At 38.5% G+C, this 21,824-nt stretch overlaps 1 protein-coding gene across 1 annotated transcript in view; it reads left to right on the top strand.

Moving 5' to 3' along the window:
• Positions 1-21,824, top strand: part of PLCH1 (phospholipase C eta 1) — a 227,094-nt gene that overhangs the window by 111,185 nt on the left and 94,085 nt on the right. The window contains exons 3-4 of the mRNA XM_068547370.1: positions 12,132-12,278; positions 14,272-14,514. Coding sequence (XP_068403471.1) covers positions 12,132-12,278; positions 14,272-14,514 — 390 coding nt within the window. The remainder of the gene's footprint in view (positions 1-12,131; positions 12,279-14,271; positions 14,515-21,824) is intronic.

The following is a 21,824-nucleotide window of genomic DNA, read 5'->3' as shown; positions in this document are numbered from 1 at the left end:
ATTCAGAGTCTGCTGACAATACCCTGAGCTGCTAGTTTCTCTGAGCTCTGAAATCATTTAGGAAGAAGGAGAGAAACTAGTGTTTGCCGAAGGTGCAGTGTGTGCTGGGAATTGAGCATGACACTTATTATACTTTATCTCGTTGAATCTTTACCATGATTATTGTGTTTAACATGTGAAGGTGACTGGCTCAGAGTCAGCTAGGTAGACCTGGTGACAGTGTGACTGAGAAATGAACCCAGGATTTGAATGCAGGTCTTTGGACTTTTTTTTTTTTTTTCCTTCATCATGTTTGCAGTTGGCAGAATTGCAAAGGAGTGGCGATATTTTATTTTGCTTGCTCTTGCAAACTACATGCAATTTTAAAGTAAATATAACACTTCACATATGTTAAAAATTTTTTTTTCAAAGCAGTACTGGCTCACAGCAAAGACAAGAAAATTCTTTAGCAGTACAGAAGGCTTTAAGGTAGGAATTGAAGTACCCTTGTCTCTTCCTCTTTAAGTACCATTCCTTTTCCACAAATTCCAGAAATTTTCCAAGACTATATAACATACATTTATGTATGTTACAAAACTCAAATAGAATTGTCATGCTCTAAATATTGCTTTGTAACTTTTTATTCACTTAATAATGTATCTTGGACAGCTTTCTATTTTGGCAAATTTAGATCTATTGTATTATTTTAAATGACATCATAATATTTTATGACTAACTCATAATTTATTTAATCAGGCCTCATCGACATTTAGGTGGTTTCTAGTTTGTTTTTAGACAATTACAAACAAGGTGGTAGTGATCAGCCATATTACCTCTGTTTCTTGCTTTATTATGCCAGTATTTGTACAGGATAAATCCCTGGTACTATGATTGCAAGGTCAAAATGCATGTTTATTTTAAATTTAGGTAAATATTGCTTAATTGATTCAAATAATGTTACCTAATTTATAATCTTATTATTAGCCCTGCAACTTCATCCACAATAGCTTTCTTCACATTAAAATTTGTGCTTATCAGGTGAAATATCATTTCACTTTTTACTTTAAGCTTTTAACCACAAGTAAGGTTAAGCATTTTCTTCTATCTATTTATTGGTCATTTCTTCTGTGAATTGCCTCTTCTTATCCTTTTGCCTGTTGACTTGCAGGAACCCTTTAGATCATGGATATTAATCCTTTTTTCTGTTATGTCTCTTTGCAAATGTTTTCTCCTAATCTTTTGCTTATTTTGAATTATGTTTATGGTTTATATAGATATTTTTATATGTAGTTAAGTTTATCATCCTTTTCCATTAGGACTTCTATCCTTTGCCTATGTTATAGAAAGTGTAGAATCCTTACCCTGGAAAAGCTTCTATGAGGACAGACTGAGTCATATGGCGTTGCTCACGTGCTTAAAATTGTGTAGACGATAGTGGCTGAAATAGGTCCTGCATTCCATTGACTACTGATGTCATGTATGACTCTCCCAGTGTCCTATGTTTCTGACATTAAGACGGCTATCAGGTGTTCATCAACTTTCTGCCTACCTCCTACTTTTTTCCTGGGTCACAGCTCTTTCTTATCTTTTGGTTCTTTCTCACTGACTCTCTTCTTCACCATCGAAAGTTCTGCTTCCAGTTGCTTCTTCGTGTCCCTGCCACCACTGTGTTTAATATTTCCTATTCTTTCTTGATCCATCCCTGACACTCTCCCGACCCCCTTGACATTTTTTCTGTCCCTTGTCAATTCCTTTATGCTTCCCAAGATTTACCCCACCGGTCACAGGGTAATCATGGGCGCTTCTCAGCCCTGTTTGTTCTTGCTTGGTGGGCATCCTTATACTGCTGAAGAAGTGTGCGAATGTTTGTGTGCACACGCGTGTGTTATGTGTGTAATTCTTTCTGAATGCAGAGAGACTCAAGGAGTCTTGTAACCGGATAGTTTCGGTTTTAATGCTGGCCTTTTTATGGGGGGGAGGGCACTGACTATCTAGAAAACTTTATAGCACATCTGCTCTGATTATATATGCAAATTTTGCTTAAAAGACGTTTTCGGGTTTTTTCATCTTTCTCCCATTTTTAGATTTTTCTACTTAAAAAAATGATTTTAAGATCTATAGTCAGTGATTTGGGATAACGACTCTAATCAAAATGCCACAGATAAGCTATGGTGAATGCTCACTTAGTGGTGTTTACGTGGTATTAAAACAACAAAAAAGGAAAAGCTTATGATATTAGGACCAGGGTTGGGGTGGGGGACTAACGATTTTTGAAAAATAAACCTGAGGGGATATGCTGAGACATTTTCCTTACCACGGGGAGATCTATTTTTGTTTTTTTTGTTTTCAGTATGGATTTTTATTTTTCCCCCGCACAAAACCACTTGCCGCGGAAATAAGGTGCCTGCTTTAAATGCCGTACAACTTGGTTTCCACCTGGCTGTGGCTGGAAGGTGCCAGGCCTGCTTCAGCTCAGCAGGTGGTCTCTGACTCCTTCCGCCCTTGGGAGACCGTTGGCCTGAAAGCAACAAAGTCTTGGGGGTAGGGAAGCTCTTTGTTTTCTAGAGAAAATGTGATCTCTTCCTCCATTGTCTGTTCTTTGACTCATAGACAGAAAGCCTTACAGGCACACAGAAGTAGGACTTCTGTGGACAAAATTAGGACAGTTTGCATGAAATCAGTTAAACTTCCTTGACTTTGTTGTTGTTGTTGCTGTTTTCAGCAAAAAAGGATCAACTCCGCAAACCAGTGGTTGGTGAGGGATATAGAGGCTTAAGTGTAAGAACTGGGAACTGCTGGGGGTTTATGAATTTGTTAGAGTACAAAATAGACATTCTTTTAAAATGCAATTAAAATAAAACGCGGGAGGTAAGTGGAAAGTGTGTACAGTGACTTCAAGAAATAAATGAGACACTAACAACCTCAACAGACACTTATTCTGTGTTAGTGTGTGTAGCCCACTGTGTAAGTTTCGTGTCGAGGTATCTTGCTTTTCAAAGAAATGTCTCTGGTTGGGGTGTAGGTGAGATCAGATAAAAAATGCGGACTGGTCATAAGGCTCAGAACTAAGAAAGCACCTCTGCCCTACTTAGCAGCTAATTACAAGTTAGAGTAGATCTGAAATTGTGAGGTGCTGAGCAGCTCCCAAGGGGACAAGAAGTTATAGAGACATAATCAATAACGATTATTTGAAAGTCAGAATTTCATATCTTTTAACCCTTGCTTTAACTGGGATATTTCATATTTTTTCAGTAGAGGATGAGACTTTGTGCTAACATCCTAATATACAACCGAGCTAGTAAGCCTTTGCTTCTTTCATTTAAGTGACTCTGAATTAAGTGCTGTACCTGGGAAACTGATTGGCTCCCACTGACCACATGCTAAACAGGTACAGTGAGCAGTAATGGTGCCTGGAGCTGTGTTTTCCAAACTAAAATGGGCCTCAGAATTACCTGGGAGAGCTTTTAAAATACAGATTCTCAAGCAACAAGGATTTCTGGAGAGGTGGGCTGGGAGTCTGTTATCTCAAAGAAAGCCAAGCTTGGGGACCAGTTGCTGCCTTAAGAGAAGTTGGATTTGTCCAAGGATCACACTTGACTTCCGTCTCCTAACAGCTGTGTACCCTTCCATTTTGACCTAACCATCAGTCAAACAAGAAGCTAGCATTTTGAAATTAATGCATGGTATAGTAAACTTTTTATTATTTTTAATATGCCCAGTAGAGATGCTTTTGTGCTTTGACATGGCAGTTTTTGTAGAACTAAGGGAAAATATTTTACTGGTTTTAGGGAAGGTTAAGCCTCACTAAGTCCCCTTGTCCAGTGTCATCAAGGAAACAACTAAGATGAGGAGTAAGCAATAAATGAAACTGGCTTTCTAGTTACTAATAAGAAATGCCAAGGTCTAATTTTTACTGTGGTAAACAGAGTATTTATAATTCATTCAAAGTAATCACAGCTACTGTTTCCATACTCTAAGTGGGAAGAAAAAATGTGCACAGACCTAGAACAAGAACAATGTAAAAAATGCACCAAGTGCTCTTATTATTTTCATCAGGGGTCAGGCTCAAACTCTATCTCCTCTGGAGTTCACCTGATCCATGCCACATTCCCCACCCCCATTCCTTATTATCCCTCTTTTGTTTGCATCCCACCCCCTATTTTATTGTTATTTTTACATACTACTTACTAGAGTTGTCATTCCCATGAAGTTGTAGTATCACTGTGATAAAGTTTACAAAAGCTAGACCTGGTATATTATAGATTTTTAGTATTTGCTAGAAAGGGTCTAAGGAACGAGCAAACAGATTCCTTGTTTTTATAGATGAGAAAATTGGAGGCAAAGCTGTTGGAAAGACTTATCAGTGATGAGCCAGTTAGCGGCCCAGACAGAACTTGAAGGCAGGCAGTCCACGTCGTGAAACAGAATGAGAGTTGCTTCAGGGCTCAGGGCACCTGATTTCAAACCTGGCTCTGCCATTTCCTAGCTTTATGACCTCAGACAGGTTCTTCATTTCTCTGACTCATAATGAGAGGCAATTAATTATCTCTACCTACTACACAGAGATATTAAGAGGAATAAGTCACATAATATATGTCAGTGGTCTTCACTCTGGATATCCAGTAGAATCCCTGGGAGGACTAAACAAATCAACAGACAAAATAGATGCCCAGTCCAGTCGTACCCTGAGAGATGCTGATTTAATTGGTATGCGGTGGGGCTTTGTGATCAACACTTTTAAGGAAGTGCCCAAGTGATTTTAATGCGTAGCCAGGGTCAAGAACCATGGAGGAGCCTTGCTGGATGGCAATGGTCTTTAAATACAGTTCAGTATTTACCGTGGCTTGGGAATTTTGCTCCCAGGTATTCAGTACAATGTCATATCACCTAAATAAGTGACAGAACAGGGTCTATAGTCTATGTATGTATATATATACATACATACATACACATATATGTATACAAACCATATTGTTGAATGGTGACAACATTGTCATTTCTTATGTTGATGTAGAAAACTCTTTACATAGTGGATGGAACTAAATTTAGAATTTTAAAATTAATTCATATAGCCCTTCCCCATGGGATAACATTAAAACAAAACCAACAAAACGATCTTGTTATGATTTCTTGTTTGTATTTCAATTGTTCCCCCAGGGCTAACAATTATGGACCAGAAACAATTGTTGAATATAAAACAGGTCTTATTAAAAAAGAAAGTATCATGTGAAAGGCTTTAATAAAATAGAAAAAAGGTTCTGACATTTAAAAAATTACTGATTAATTCATTTCACCCTTTCTTTGACCTAAATCCTCCCATATGTATTTATCAACTTTGCAAACATAGTGACTGTGTGTATATAGAGTTTGCAAACAAGTTCTAGAATGTTACTGCTAATCAATTAATTTCTAAAAGCCTTTCAGATAGTCTTATCTTCTTCACAGGAGTGATTTAGGCAATGAAAAAAAAAATCAATGAACTTCACATTGTTTGCTTTTCACTGGGAAGAATCATGACTTAATAAGAGTGGAGCTCTCCACGGCTGTTTGTAAGCACACTTATAAGCTGATATTATTTGACTTTAAGGCCTTATTACTGGCATGAAAGAGCATTTCAAGTTGAAGCCATTCCCTGTGAGAGCAGTTATATTTTATATAAAGATCATTTTGAAAATTCATGTCTGTAGTAAGAGATCCAGATGTTAATCAGCTTTTTTTTTTCTTTAAAGTTATTCTAATAGGCTTTTGGATTGAACTAGGCTTTCAGCTTATCGAACGATAAAATAATATTTGTGAAAGCCAGATCAGCAAGATCACAGAACTTAGAGAAAAATGTATTTTTAGGTTGAGGGAAGTAGGATAATCAGCAATACTCAGTGACCTTCTGAAGTCCACACAGCTAGTTAGTGACAGAACCCAAACCAGAGCTCTTTTTGCTACCCCTCCTTCTGTCCCTAAATCTGGACTGACTCTGTCATCCAGCCCATCAGCAAGGTGTCTCAGGATTCACTATGTACCAGGTCCCAAAATATGTTTTTGGTCTGTGCTGAGACCTAAGCATACCCTTTACTTCTGCTCTGATGATTTTAGGAAATCTCCCTTTCCTTCCTTTGACAGAAACATTACCTGCATTATTTGGTACCGTTTCCATATAGAAATGAAATTGTTTTCAGAAACTAATCCCTTTCAGCCACACAGATTTACTCTGATCTGTGGAAGCTGGCAAGAAATCAGTTCACATTTTTCATGTACCTTTTGGCTGAAAAGATTCCTTGCAGAGGATCTGGACTTTTTTTTTTTTGCCCGCTCCGCACAGTTTTTGTTAATCAGTGTCCCAGAATAGCTGGGTTTACAAGAGAGTGCAAGTGATATTTTTGTATGGCCTCAGCACAGGCATGGCCATGAGGCTGTATGTGAGAAACTGTCTCAAGGTGACCTTTAGAGCAGAGAACGAGCAGGGCACCAGGTGTGCTTATTACTATTGGAGGGGATTTTGCTTCTTGGCCTGTTAGAGAACAGATCTAGGAAATAAAAGATCTGTATGCTTGTGTATATGTCCACACAAGCATACAAATACATACACAAATACTTGTGTCTATGTGTGTATGAATTTGTTTACTTTTTGTGTTTGTTTCCACTCCTCTCATTCTCACTGATTCAATTTTAACTTTGAACATGTAGGATCCTACGAGCGGTATCAGTCCCTTCCTTACCCGCTTCACTCAATCCTCTCCCACGCTTACAGGTAACCAGCTTCGCTGTTTTCTGGGTTATCCTTCTTATATTTCTTTTTGTAATGATGAACAATATTTGTATATTAAAAAAAATTCCCATCCTATTTTATTTCACAAGAAGTAGCATGCTATAAATGTATATATGCTTACTTAACGCTTTGCCTTTTTCACTTACTATTATCTCCTGGAAACTCCGTATCAGTTCATAGAGAGCTTATTATTTTTTATAGTTGCATAGTACTGCCTTGTGTGTATGTGTATATTATTTTATTCAGCCAGTCTCCCACTCTGCATCATTTTTACCCTAAGTGGCAGTGGAAGAGTTTCGTGTGATGTCAGGGAAGAAGGGGAAAGAGAAGACAAAACGAATGAACGCAATCATCATAGGAACCTCAGAAACATTATGCTGAGTGAAAGAAGCCAGACACAAAAGACTGCATATTGTATGATTTTCATTTACATGAAATATCTGCAAAAGGCCCATCTGTAGAGACAGAAAGTAGGTTGGTGGTTGCCTAGGACTGTGAGTGAAAATGGGAAGTGACTGCAAATGGGCATGAGGTTTCTTCTTGGGGTGATGGAAATTTTCTAAAATTAGATCATCAGGGACTTCCCTGGTGGCACAGTGGTTAAGAATCTACCTGCCAATTCAGGGGACATGGGTTCGATCCCTGGTCCAGGAAGATCCCACATGCTGTGGAGCAACTAAGCCCGTGCGCCACAACTACTGAGCATGTGCTCTAAAGCCATGAGCCACAGCTACTGAGCACACATGCCGCAACTACTGAAGCCCATGTGTTCTAGGGCCCACGTGCTACTAAGCCCATGTGTTGCAACTACTGAAGCCTGCACGCCTAGAGCCCGTGCTCAAGCAACAAGAGAAGCCACCGCAATGAGAAGCCTGCGCACCACAACCAGAGAAAGCCCACGTGCAGCAACGAAGACCCAACGCACCCAAAAATAAATTAAAAAGAAAAAAGTAAAATAAAATTAGATCATCACACAACTCTAAATATGCCAAAGCCATGGAACTGTACATTTAAAACATTTGAATTTTAATGTATGTAAGTTATATCTCAAAGCTGTCATCAGGTGGCATGTATGGCATTCCTAACAGAATGTGATTTTCTCTGATTCGACCTTGGCTTAAAGACTTGAACCCACTTGGATGCCATATAGACTTAGTGGAAATGTTGGGCATCTCCCCCCAAATGATACTTTCTACTACGATGCTTCAAACAGGAAGTGTATTTTTTAACAGCATTTTCTGCTTGAGGGACTTAGTGAACTGATAAACCCTAAGGAAATTTACTTATTTTAAACTAACTGTGGCAGAAATGATTGATTTAATCCCTTTAAAGAGATGAATTCTAAAGGACCTTATAGACCACTTTGTTATGCCTTTTATTTTACAGATGAGACTCTGAGAGTTTTAAAACTCTAATTATGTAGTAAAGTTAGAAATGCAGTCCTCTACTCATCTGTTCTGCTCTTTAAATATTTATACTATTCTGTTACGCAGCGATTAAAATAATAATTATTAAGAGTCTGTAAAAACATGGAAAGCTGTTGACAATACAAATGAAAAAAAGCAGGGTGCCAAATGGCTGAAATATCATGATTGCAACCAATATGTCAAATTTGTATTCATATTGAGGCCTGGAGCACAATAGACAAAAACAGTATGTGTGTTATGTAATGGGCTGATGGGCGTTTCTCCCTTAATATTCTTGAACATTGCTGCATTGTATCCAAATAAACTTCTTTTCTAAAAATATTAAGGCTACCACAGGGAGAATGTGATATCAGAGACATTGTTTGTAGCTGCCTGAACCTGTAACCTGTATTTGCAGACTTTCCCCAGATACCTTCCAGCAATGGAAATGTGTGTGATGAGGTTACATCATCCTAAGCCTCTGGCACTCTTCCCTTGTTTTCCTGCCCCTGGAATTTTGCCTTTGTCTCCTTGTTTCTCACCCTATTTTATGGAATCTACTGATCTGGCATGGCTGGTGAATAACTTTTATAGCGGGTACTGTTACCTATCTCAACTGAAGGTAGAACATGAAGAGATTATGCTGACCCTTAAGTAGTTTAGCTGACACTGGAAGAATATTTTGTCTCTCACATGGGTGATTATTTCCCAGTGGGAATGAGTTAGAAAGAAGGAGGGTGCTCCTTCTCTGGTTAGCTGTACAGCTCCAATGGACTGTCTGGTTTGAGGAAGGGAGGAATGGGTTTAGATGACTTTCAAGACTTCACTAGACTGGATTTTTTCAAGGTGACTGATAACGTGGCTTTTTTTGTGTGATAGGGAACATGGAGAAAGCATAAAGCGACTACATAAACACTTCAAGCAGCCCATCGTTTCAGACCCTAGCTCTGCCAAGTACATTTTGATCATGTATACTTGTTCTTGGCAACGGATAATGCTGGAGTTTTAGCCCATGGATGAGTTGGTGGGATAAATGTGAAGCTAGTGAATATTTAATATATTATTCAAACACTTTCCCTCTCTAAGGGGTTGGATTCCACTTTCTAAAATGTTTGCGTTTCTTTGGATGACGCTAAGTGATAGGCGGTATTTATTAGCTCAAGTAAGTGATTAAACTTTTATATCACTGTGCTTTTCCTGTTAAAATGCTGAGAATATTGTAGCCATAGCAGTTCCATTTCAGGGAGAAGAAATGGGACTGTGAAAAGTAAAGGGAAAGAAGGGGCAGTGTGAATAAAGTGTAGGGCATCATGCCAGATATATAGACGGTCCTTTCCATAGGTCTGTAGTCTTTGCTTTAGATCTCTGATGGTACAGTTAATTCAATTTTCTGTTCTGGTATAAACAGTTCATTTTATTCTCTTTTCCCAAACAGACATCTTCCTGAATTATGTTTTTTTTTATTCCACTATTCCTTTGCTCATAAATATCGAGTGAATCTCTTATTGCTGTTGGATTTAAATCTTAGGCCAGCATTCCTAACCCCCGACACCTAGTCTTATCTGGCCCAAAGGATCAAATATCCTGTTAATCCCCTTTAGGTCACTGTAGACAGAGGACTGTCTTTTCCAATCCTCTGATCAAACCCCTGCTCTTTCCTGCCCCCAAGCCTCCATTGACACTGTGTTACTACCACACTCATCCCCATCCCAGCACACTGTATTCTCTTTTTACTATGGACTCTCATGTATTTTTGTCTTGGCATTTATTTTTTAAAATATCAGTAATAAAACTGTAATAAGAGCTACCATTTATAGTGTTTATATTGTTCCAGGCACCATTTTCAGTACTTTACATGAATTAACTCATTCAGTCTTCAACAACACTTCAAGGGGTAACATTATTGCCATTTTATAGACAAAGGCATAGAGGCACAGAGGGATTAAATAATGTGCCTAACCTCCTACAGCTAGTAAGTGGCAGATATGGAGTTCTATCCCAGGCTGTCTAGATCCAAACACTGTTCTGAACCATAGCTCTAAACTACCATTTGTAAGTTGTCTTTTTAAAGGTTTCATGCTCTTGAAATTTAACGTCTTTAAGTCAAAGTCTCCTTGTTCTCTGCTTCACCTCATTATATAGCCCTGTGCATGGTGCAGGGGGTGACTGTGAATATCTGCTTACTGATGTGACCTAAGGTCAGTGGCCAAAGAAGTTCTAATAGATTCTTCTGGGAGTTTTGGCTTGCGTGGTTAGACTTGATGATTTTATCTTGATACACTGACTGTCTTCTGTTCTCCCTCTAATTACTGGTGTGAGATGGTCAGGGTGACTGTCAAGAATTCAAATCTGTGGCTTTCATCACCTAAATGAATGGTGCCCAGTGGCAGGTAAATTTACTAATGTGCGTGAAACCAAATCTCAAATTTTGTTCTGGGCTTCAAAGTAAACATTTTAAGTTTGTGTGTTTTTTTTCTTAAGCAGTATTTTATTACTTGTATATTTGGTATGTCATATGAAATGGGTAAGAGCAGCCTACACTTCACCTTTCTTGCAGTATCAAATCCTAAAACCATGCTTGATTTTGTGCAGTTCTTCCTTGATTTCTTTGGGAGAAGGAAAGGCTCTGCATGGAGGAAATAGTGGAAGTTGGTTATGTTGAAGTTACCTTGAGTACTCTGTGCATACAATGTTAAGCTTTGGAATCACGTTTTTTCCTAGTAAAAACAAGTTAGCCAAAGAAGCCGAAGCCTAACATTGTTGGAGTTGACTTATTGTGTTTCTTTTATCTAACGGTAGGCTGCTTGATCAGGTAGGTACTCAGAGCCAGTTGTTCCTAGTGCTTTAATGGTTGCATCTGTGCCTATGTATTAGTCGGTGAAACAGAAGCTGTTTCTGGCTGATGCAATGAGAAAAGGGCATTTGGAAGAGTATTGTATAACTTGGAGAACCAAGGGGAAAATGGAATACTTTGCCAGCTTCAGGAAGAGTAACTGTGACAACTGTAGCATCTTGGGGTGGCCAACCAGGAGTGTCTCTTAAATCTTGTACTTTGAAATGACTCAGTTCTGTTTTCATTCAGTGCTCTACTCAGGGCTCATGTTCCTTGGAAGGGAGTCAGATTTGCTCTCAGCTTAAGTCAGGTGCCCATTTCTTGCTTGGGGTGATTGACAGGCCACCAAAGGCACATGGATTGGGAAAGAAGTATTTCCAAAGGAAAAGCGGGTGCTATTAACAAAGAAAGGGAAACAGACAACACCAACAGATACAGATGCTCACTTCCATCAAGGTTCATCTCAAAGAGGAGAATTTAAATGATAGCATTAACTTGGATAATAAGTGATTTGGATTTTATCTGAGTTCAATTACCAAGTTATTTCTCTACTTAGAAAATCCTGGCAGCTAAATTCCTTAACAAATATTTTATGTTTAATTGTGAAAACTTGATTTTTTTCCTCATCACATTTTAAAACATTTATTTAGCTGTTTTCAGGCATACACAAAATTATAATGTGAACCCATATACAACTTCAGCAATTGTTAAAACATTTTGCCAGTCGTGTTTTTTTTTAATTGCATTTTGAAGCATTTTGAAGTAAGATGTTTTTGCTGCTGGCTATATAAAAACTCACAAGTTTTAGCATGAAGTCTGAGAACTTTGCTTTAAATTCAAGTACCAAATTATCATTGCTCTTATACCAAAAAGCATGTTGCAAGCTAGAACAAAAGATGCTTTGTTCAACAGTAATGCATTGTTTATCTAGAAGTAGAATTTTATTTCTATCAGTAAGGCTTTTTACTGGTTTAAGCCTGATGAATCAATTCTTTAACAACTCTCTCTTCAGATTACCTCTTCTAAATTTATCTTCTGGATCTTGAGCCTTTAGGGTGTGATCAGAAGTTTTATTTGACAATAAGGTTTCTGAACACCAGGACTCACCTGCATTGTGTGAGAGCTGAATGTACTCTAATCTTGTTTGCAGTTGAAAGATGCATGAGTGTAATGCAGTCCGGGACACAGATGATCAAACTGAAGCGTGGGACCAAAGGGCTCATCCGGCTCTTTTACCTGGATGAGCATCGGACCCGCCTCCGATGGAGACCCTCTAGGAAGAGCGAGAAGGCAAAAAGTAAGACTAACTTTTGAATTCTCTGTTTGGCTTGACAGAGTAACACATGGGTTCTATTGGGTGGGCTCTGAAGCTTCAGATCCGTAAACTTTTCATATTTCTGCAAGTTTTAGGGTCAGTTGTTAGAGAATGTGAAGAGACAGAATAAGTGATGACCATTTTTACTTTTGTTAATTCTTTGGAGGAATTTAAATCCATAAAAAGTTTTATCCACGAGTACTGTAAATGGTAATATTTCCCCTGTGTTGGAGACATATTTTTTTAGTTGGGATATGAGGTTTTATATCTTGAGGTCTTTTATTTTCCTATAAAAAGTAAAGGACATCATAAATCCAGTGGGATTTAAAGTGTTTTGACATATTCTGAACACAGTTAACTGATGAATGAATTAACAAAATTGTTTCAGTGATATCAAGTAAAATAGCATTGATCTGTCTCCTCTGTAAAGCCTCTCTCCCACACCTTCTACACTCAGCACCAAGTCCTTGCTGAGTCCCCTGTAGTGTCTCTCTCATCTGCTCCCTCCCTCCTGTTTTCACAGGGGTCTTCTTCGTCCAGGGTCTCTTCACCTTTCCGGTGGCCTATTGCAAAGTCTCCTAACCAAGCTCCATTTTGCTAGTTTCTTCTGCCCCTATCAGATAAGATGCTTTCCTCTTCAACTCATTAGGCTTACGTGATACACAAATTTATTCTCTCACATAACAAGAAACTCAGATTGGCCGGCCTCGGGCATGGGACGTTGAGTCTCTAGTTCTGTTTTCCCTGAGTGCCCTTGGCTCTGTCCCTTGTGTGTTGACATAGTAATTGAGGCAGCAGCAATGTGGCTTCAAAACTGATAGGATGGTGAAGATGCAGAAAGGGACCTTCTCTTCAGTGCTTCCTTTTCAAGAGGGAAGAACCCCTTTCCACACCCTTCTCTCAAAGCAGGGTGCCCATGTCTCCTTGGTTAGAACTGGGTTATGTTCCCACACCTAAAGCAATCGTAGGACACAGGAGTGGGGCCACCCCACTGGTTTGGACCCACTAGAACTTGCCCTGGGGCTGGGCGTAGGCTCATTTCCCTGTGAGTCATGTGGAGAATGAGTTAGAGAGACAAATTGGGACTGTGCCATTAAGGCAGAGCAGAGGCGTGGACAGTGTATATGGGCAATCAGTAAGATTGCAACCCTTCTGATTCATGCCCCCAAACAAGCAAGCAAACAAACAAAAAATACTGTCTTAGTCTAAAGTAATCCGCTCAGCAAGTGCTTCTCTGACACACACTTGCAGCGTTGCTCCACTACCTAAATAATGCTAATCTTTGGTCTGTTACTCCAGCCCCTCATAATCTAGCCTCTAGCTCGATTTATCTCTTTCCAGCTTTATCTCCCATTACTCTCCCTCTTGCGCTTTTCAGTCCAGCGTAAATGGCCTGTTCAACATCTGTGGAGTGGGTCTCGTGTTTCTGTATCTTTATGTCTCTTTCCCTGGGCTGCCACTGTGTTTTCCCCTCCGCCTCTCTAAGCCCCGCTCTGCCTTTACCCTCATAACTTTCTCTCTATAAATCCCAATCACATTTAGCTATGCTATTTGGTTACCACCAAATTTTTTTTTCCCTTCAATTTTTAATTGCTGTTTTATGCATATTGTAAAATGTCAAAGTTGGCTCTAGGTCTTTGTATGTTTTCCTTGCATAAATGTATAAACTATACATTTGACATATTCATAGCCTCCTTTTCTACCAACCTTCTTGTCCTGCTGGGCATATCTGTCTTCCTATCATAAATTTCAGTACATCCTGACGCAACACCTAGGAGGGTGTTGTCTGGCTGTCCAGGAGAGTAAAGTGGTACATGGAGAAGGTTACTAGCAGGAAATGACAGAGCTTGTATTTCACATTTGGGCTTAATATCATGATTCACAGACAATGAATTTTATTTTTAAATTTTAAGATGATTTTGCTTTGCCTACATATCTTCACCTGCCACATAACTGTGTATCTCTCTCCTCACAGTACTTATTGACTCCATTTACAAAGTCACCGAGGGTCGGCAGTCTGAAATATTCCACAGACAGGCTGAGGGGAACTTTGATCCCAGCTGCTGCTTCACCATCTACCATGGCAACCACATGGAGTCCCTGGACCTCATCACCTCCAACCCTGAGGAGGCCCGCACCTGGGTCACAGGCCTCAAGTACCTGATGGCCGGCATCAGTGATGAAGATTCCCTTGCCAAAAGGCAGAGGACCCACGACCAATATCCTCCCTAGAACTTTAATTCTAAACTGTGTGTGAGTGTGTGTGTGTGTGTGTGTGTGGATTAGACTATATTTTTTCCCATAATTTTGAGGCTTAGATCCACTTTCCTTGCTGTTTTTTAAATTTAATTTAATACTTTTTATTTATTTATTTTTGGTTGCATTGTGTCTTTGTTGCTGCGTGCAGGCTTTCTCTAGTTGCAGCGAGTGGGGGGCTACTCTTTGTTGTGCTGTGCGGGCTTCTCATTGCGGTGGCTTCTCTTGTTGCAGAGCACAGGCTCTAGGTGCACGGGCTTCAGTAGTTGTGGCTCCCAGGTTCTAGAGCGCAGGCTCAGTAGTTGTGGCGCACAGGCTCAGTTGCTCCGCGGCATGTGTGATCTTCCCAGACCAGGGCTCAAACCCGTGTCCCCTGCATTGGCAGGTGGATTCTTAACGACTGTGCCACCAGGGAAGCCCCCCATTGCTGTTTTTTTCTTTACCCTTAGTACCTTTCTGTCCCCTCCTCACTCCCACCCCAAGTAAATGAATGCATAGAACATGTAGAAACTTAAGCTTGCGTGAACTGAGGTGCAGACTTCTGAGGAGACTGGATTTACTTTCACAATTTGTGACATGTATGGCCTTTCTGGCCTCAGTTTCCTTATCTGTAAAGTGAGGGTGTTAGGCTCGTTGACCGCTTTGGTTCCCTTTCTCACATTTTGAATGGTCTTAAGAATACATGTTCCCCCTCTCCATGTAGGAAATAGTACCACTTCCTTCCTTGGGTGTCACTGGAATGTGCACCCTAATTTTTTCCCAGAGTGGTGGTAAATCTGTGCTGCTCTAGCTATAATCCCTCACCAAGGGCATTGTTGGAGCAGACTGGAAATATTCAGCCCCTGAAAGGATGTTGACAGTGTAAAGGTCTATGATGAGCCATGATGTTTTCATCAGTATTCACAGCATGCAGATAAATGCAACTGGGATTCATAAATGAACAAAACATAAACATAGGAATTAACTTTCTGTGCTTTTTCCTGCTAGTTTGGTTCCTAACTCCTTTACATTTGATAAAAAACAAATACTGAATCATTGAGAGTGCTCTCCGGTGCAAGCCACAGAACCATACTAACAGTGCCTCAAACAATAAAGAATATTCATTTTCTCATGAACAAGAGATCTGAGATAGAGCGGCTCCAGGGTTAGTTAATTCAGTGGCTCAGTAATGTCATTAGAGACCTAGGTTCTGCCATTCTCAGCATGTTGGCTTGGTCCTTAAGCTGACTACCCTTTGGTCAAAGAGAAGTGCAGCAGCTCTAAACACAGAGAAGTCCTGCCCACAGGGAACAAAGTTTCTTCTCATAACCACCCCCCGCCTTTTTTTTTTTAAGAGCAAAGAAAAACTTCCCAAGAGCTCCACACAAGACTACCTCTCATCAATGGCCAGAAATGCTATTACAGGCCCATTCCTAAACCAACCTCTGACAAGAGAAATTAACATAATTGGATTTTGATCTCAGGACCCTTTTTGCATTTTTAAAAACTGAAGACTCCAAAGAGTTTTTATGTGGGTTCAATCTATTGATATTTGTCATATAAGACATTAAATCTGAGAATTTCAAAAATATCTCACTAAAAATTATAATAAACTATTACATGTTAATGTATTTTTATGAAAAATAACTTTTTCAAAGTAAAAGAAATTAGTGAGAAGTGTGGTATTGCTCTACTCTTCTGCAAGTCTTTAAGGTTTTCTACATGTAAGATCATATCATCTGCAAACAGATAATTATACTTCTTCCTTTCAGATTTGGATGGATTTTATTTCTTTTTCTTACCTAGTTGCTCTGGCTAGAACTTCTAGTACTATGCTGAGAAGAAGTGGTGAAGGCAGGCATCCTTGCCTTGTTCCTGATCTTAGAGAAAAAGCTTTCAGTCTCTAACTATTGAATATAATATTTGCTGTGGTTTTTTCATATATTGCTTTTATTATATTGAGGTAGTTTTCTTCTATTTCTATTTTGTTGAGTGTTTTTATTGTGAAAGGGTGTTGAATTTTGTCAGATGCTTTTTCTGCATCAATTGAGATGATTGTGGTTTTTCTCTTCATTATGTTGATGCAGCATATTACTTTGATCAATTCTTATATGTTGAACCATCCTTGTATTCCAGGACTAAATCCCACTTGGTCATGGTGTATAATCCTTTTAATATGCTGCTGAATTGTACTGCTAGTACAGCTGACCCTTGAACAATGCAGGAGTTGGGGTGCAGACCTCCTGAGCAGTTGAAAATCTGAGTATAACTTCATAGTTGGCCCTCCGTATCTGAGGTTCTGTATCTGTGGATTCAACCAGCTGCAGATTGTGTAGTACTGTAGTACTTATTTATTGAAAAAAATTTCCCATATAAGTGGACCCACACAATTCAAACCCCTGGTGTTCAAGGATCAACTATATATTGTTGAGGATTTTTGCATCAGTGTAAATAAGAGATAATGGTCTGTAGTTATCTTGTAGTGTCTTTGTCTGCCTTTGGTGACCTCATAGAATGAGTTAGGAAGTGTTCCCTCCACTTTAATTTTTTCTGGAAAAATTTGAGGATTTTGGTATTTGTTCTTTAAATATTTGATAGAATTCACCAGTGAAACCATCAAGTCCAGGGATTTTCTTTGTTGAGAGATTTTTGATTACTGATTCAATCTTCTTATTAGTTATAGATCTATTCAGATTTTCTATTTGTGATATAGTCTTGGTAGGTTTTATATTTCTAGGAATTTGTCCATTTCATCTAGGTTATTCAATTTTTTGGTGTATAATTTTTTATAGTAGTATCTTATGGTCCTTTATGTTTCTGTAGAATCAGTAGTAATGTCCCCACTTTCACTTCTGATTTTAGTACTTTGAGTCTTTTTTTCTCTTCGTCCATCTAACAAAAGGTTTGTCAATTTTATTGATCTTTTTGATAAAACTACTTCTGGTTTCATTGATTTTTCTCAGTTGTTTTTCTACTTCATATCTGTTCTCATCTTTCTTATTTCCTTCTTTCTGCTATCTGTCTTTTTAAATCTATTGAGACTTAATTGCTGCCCTCAAATGTGATCTATTCTGAAAATGTCCCATGTGCACTTGAGAAGACTGTATATGCTGTTATTGTTGGGTAGAGTGTCTGTATATGTCTGTTAGATCTAGTTGGTTTATTGTGTTGTTTAAATTCTTTATTTCCTTAGTTCTGTCTAGTTGTTCTATCCACTATTGTGAGTGGGGTACTGAAGTCTCCAAGTATTATTGTAGAATTATTTCTCTCTACAATTTTCACCGTTTTTGCCTTATATATTTTGATGATCTGTCATTAGATGCATAAATGTCTATAACTGTTATATCTTGCTGTATTGAGAATTCTATTAATACATAATATCCTTCTTTGTCTCTTACAGCCTTTTTTTGATTTAAAGTCTATTGTTTGGTGTTAGTATAGCCACCCCAGCTCTCTTTTTGTTATGATTTGCATGGAGTATCTTTTTCCATCCTTTCATTTTCAACCTGTTTGCGTTTTTGGATCTCAAGTGAGTCTCTTTTAGACAGCATAGAGTAGGGTCATGAGTTTTTATCTATTCTGTCAATCTGCCTTTTGATTGGGGAGTTTAATTCATTTACATTAAAATAATTATTGATAAGGATTAATATCTGTTATTGTGCTATTTGTTTTCTTTATGCCTTATAGCTTTTTTGGTCTCTTATTTCTTGCATTACTGTCTTCTTTTTTTTTTTCTTTTGTATCAAAATATTTAAATACCATTTATATAAATTCCATAGCTGTTTTCTTTGTGGTTACCTTGGGGATTACATTTAATGTCCTAAAGTTATAATACTCTAGTTTGAATTTTTACCAGCTTACGTGAATAGTATTTTGAACATGATTTGTTTGTCCATGTTTACTGGCAGTAGAAAGTTTTCATATTTGAATTAATCAGACTGACAGTTGAGGAATTTTATACTCTGAAAATATGCTATCTGGAAAGCGAGTGTACCCCAGAACCCCACAGAGGAACAATTTTATAAGAAATATTGAAGCGTTGATGCTTATGTCAGTGAGGAAAGAAAAGGAAACAGGAAATTAATGAATAATGAAGAGGAAGCTGATGTCAAAAATAGGGAATATTATACTGAGTCAGAGAACCATTCTCATACAGATTTGTCAGAATTGGATAGGGGTTTAGATAATGTCTTAAAATCAGAATGACATCCTTGATTGGATGTAAATTTAATAACATTAATTGAGGAGAACAGAGCTGATATGTTCATTATCATTACATTTCAGTTAGGCCTGAAAATTTCAACTGTGAATGAATAATGAGAATAATGAATCTTAAATAGTTGTATGAAAAAAATCCATCCAGTGTAAAGTGAAATTCAAGTTATTTCTGCAGTGTGGCCATGTTGAATGGAGGTAGATGAAGTACTCGTGTCTATCAGAAGCAATACAGTCTTGTGGTTAAGGAGCGAGACAGTGCTGCCTTGTCTGGGTCCAGCCCCAGCTCTGACGTGTACTATGTAACTTTGGGGGACTTACTTAAACTCTTTTACTTCAGAGTCTTTATCTGTAACATGGTGATGATGATAATGATGGTGCCCGCCCTATGTCATTGTGTGACCATCAAATGAGTTGATTATACACAAAGTGCTTTGAACACTGTCCAGCTCATATTAAGCATTTTATAAATAGTAGCTGCTGTTGTTACTGCTAAAGAGAGATAAGGATTGGCAAATCTTTTGCTTTTCCTGTTCGGATAGATTGATGTCTGAAAAGTCGATGGTCCCAGCATGCAAAGATGATGATGCTGGCATATTCCTCCATCAGATCATTCTCCTCCTTGATGCCCCCACCTTACCTCTTGATGCCACTTGGGAAATTATTACCTGTAGAAGACTTTATGGGTGTTGTAAACTGAAGCCTTACACCTTCCCTATAAATCAGGGGTCCTGCAAACTGCAGCCTGTAGGTAAATCTGACCCACCACCTTTTTATATGGGCTCCTGAGCTAACAATGGGTTTTCAATGGTTGAAAAAGTCAAAAGAAGTATAAAGTTTTGTGACACATGAAATTTTATGCCAATTAATTTATGTATTGTCTATGGTAGCTTCTGTGTAACAATGCATAGTAGAGTAGTTGCAATTGAGACCAAATGGCCTGCAAAACCTAAAATGTTTATTATCAGACCCTCTTCAGAAAAAGTTTGCCCACCCCTGCACTAAATAATACCGTTCAATGCTTTACATTCTCCTAAAGTTTTTTGATTAAACAATACTAGGCCATAACTTTTCATTCAGTTTTTACTCTCCTAGTTTTTCTTTGCAGAATTACTATTTCTTTTCTTAAATTTATCATGTATTGGCTATGAATCATTAATTCAGGGTTTTCTTGGGCACTCATGTCTTAATTATGAACAACAACTTTGAGGTATCAGAATACTTTTACCTGCAATTATATCTTATACCATGTGTACTGTTACTGAGAGAGAATGATATTTGCTTTCATAGAATCTTACAGTTGGAAGGGGCTTCAAGGTCATCTAGTTGTGCTCACTGACATTATACATGAAGAAATGGAAGCCCCAAGAGGTGACGTAAGTGACCCACTGTCACAGGGCCAGGTCAGCATGGAATCAGAAGTAGTGTATATTTCTTGGTCTGAGTCTATACATGAAGAAATGGAAGCCCCAAGAGGTGATGTAAGTGACCCACTGTCACAGGGCCAGGTCAGCATGGAATCAGAAGTAGTGTATATTTCTTGGTCTGAGTCGGCCTCTGTTTCTGTCTTACCAATCCCAGATCCCCTAAACCAATTGTCAAGGCCAGCTTGTGTGTTGACGCTGAAGGCCTTGCAGACACAGACTCACCCAAAAGGGTTTGCTTCTGCAGAATATTCATGCTTAGTGTCTGCTTGTACCTGCTTCTTCTCTGGAGAAGTCTTTGAGATGCTTTGATAAAGAAGTATAGAATAAAAGGATGAAAATGCTGCCATCCTTGGACTCATTTATTCATTTCTTCGAACTCTGGCCAAATATTTTGTGGGGCACAGAGCAGTGTTTACAGTCAAAGGAAATAGAGCTCATGCAATGGGTGCTGTATTCCCAGAAAACAGAAAAAAATGAGATTCAGGTACTTACTAGTAATTGGCCCAAATGTTTCACTCTTTTGATTCTTCAGTTATTTTTCCCCTGGTCCTGGGTCATCCTTTAATTTCCAGGTATCATATATAATGCGGTCCTGCCTGAACTCTGTGAGGAACAATTGAATTTGAAAGAACTGGGCTGGTTATATTCAAATGTTATAAAGGGAACAAAATGTGAAACAGATATTTACAATTGAAAAATCACTTCTATATAACTTTAGGAGAAATAAGACTAATTTTCCAGTTTTTACTTTCTAAGGTATAATCTCCTATAATCATAGTTTGAATCACCTAAGAAGTATAAGTGTTCTGAGTTACTACTGGGAGGTTAGTTAATATTTTGTCTTAAATGAAAAATTTTCAGTTTGATGTCACCTGTTTGATAAGCAAATGTTATTCTTTGACACTTTCCTTTGATCTACTCCCATTCTCCCATTTCTTAGATTTAAACCTAAGTCTTTCCCTTACTTTGATTCTGTTTTTCTTCCTTCATCTTCATTCTTTTCCTCTTCATTACCCTTTGAATTTTGAAGCTCAATTTGGTTTTCTAAATATACATACCATTCCTACCTTCTGTTATCTACCCCCTAACAACTGTGAATCATACATTTTAAAAAAGCCCTCTGCTAAAACTTAACTGGGAATTTTAAACTCATCCATTTGTTACCAGTTATTCTGCTTCCTCACTATGTAAAACGACCCAAGACTCATCCTCCTGGGGGCCTTTTAAAATCCCAGTTCACATGATGTAAATCCTTTGTATCTAAACTCATATCCTCAGGCACCTAGTATCATACCTGAGCTTTGAAGCAACCTCTATTATATCAGGCTTGCAGTTCCTATTAATGCCCTTGATTTAGAAGTTGGGGATATTAGGTAAGAATTGTCAAAGCTAGTCATAGGAAGAGGAGCAGTGTAGAGACAGGCCTTCTGTGCAGGAGAAAACAGTGCTAGACCAAGTGGGAGGAGACCTGGGGTTGAGACCTGGTTCTCTTACTAATTCTTACCAAATTTCTCCCTCTCTTCTAGTTTTATATCCTCATCTGAACAATGAGGAGATTGAATGAGATGGTCTAAGCTTCTAAATGTAAGAGTGGGACTGAGAAAAGGGAATTGAAAAGATCATGTTGTATAGGGGTATTGTGAAGGTAAAA

The sequence above is a fragment of the Eschrichtius robustus genome, chromosome 6 (assembly GCF_028021215.1).
Source record: "Eschrichtius robustus isolate mEscRob2 chromosome 6, mEscRob2.pri, whole genome shotgun sequence".
Classification (NCBI taxonomy): Eukaryota; Metazoa; Chordata; class Mammalia; order Artiodactyla; family Eschrichtiidae; genus Eschrichtius; species Eschrichtius robustus.
The sequence above is the reverse complement of the archived record's forward strand: the minus strand, read 5'-3'. Positions and strand labels throughout refer to the sequence as shown.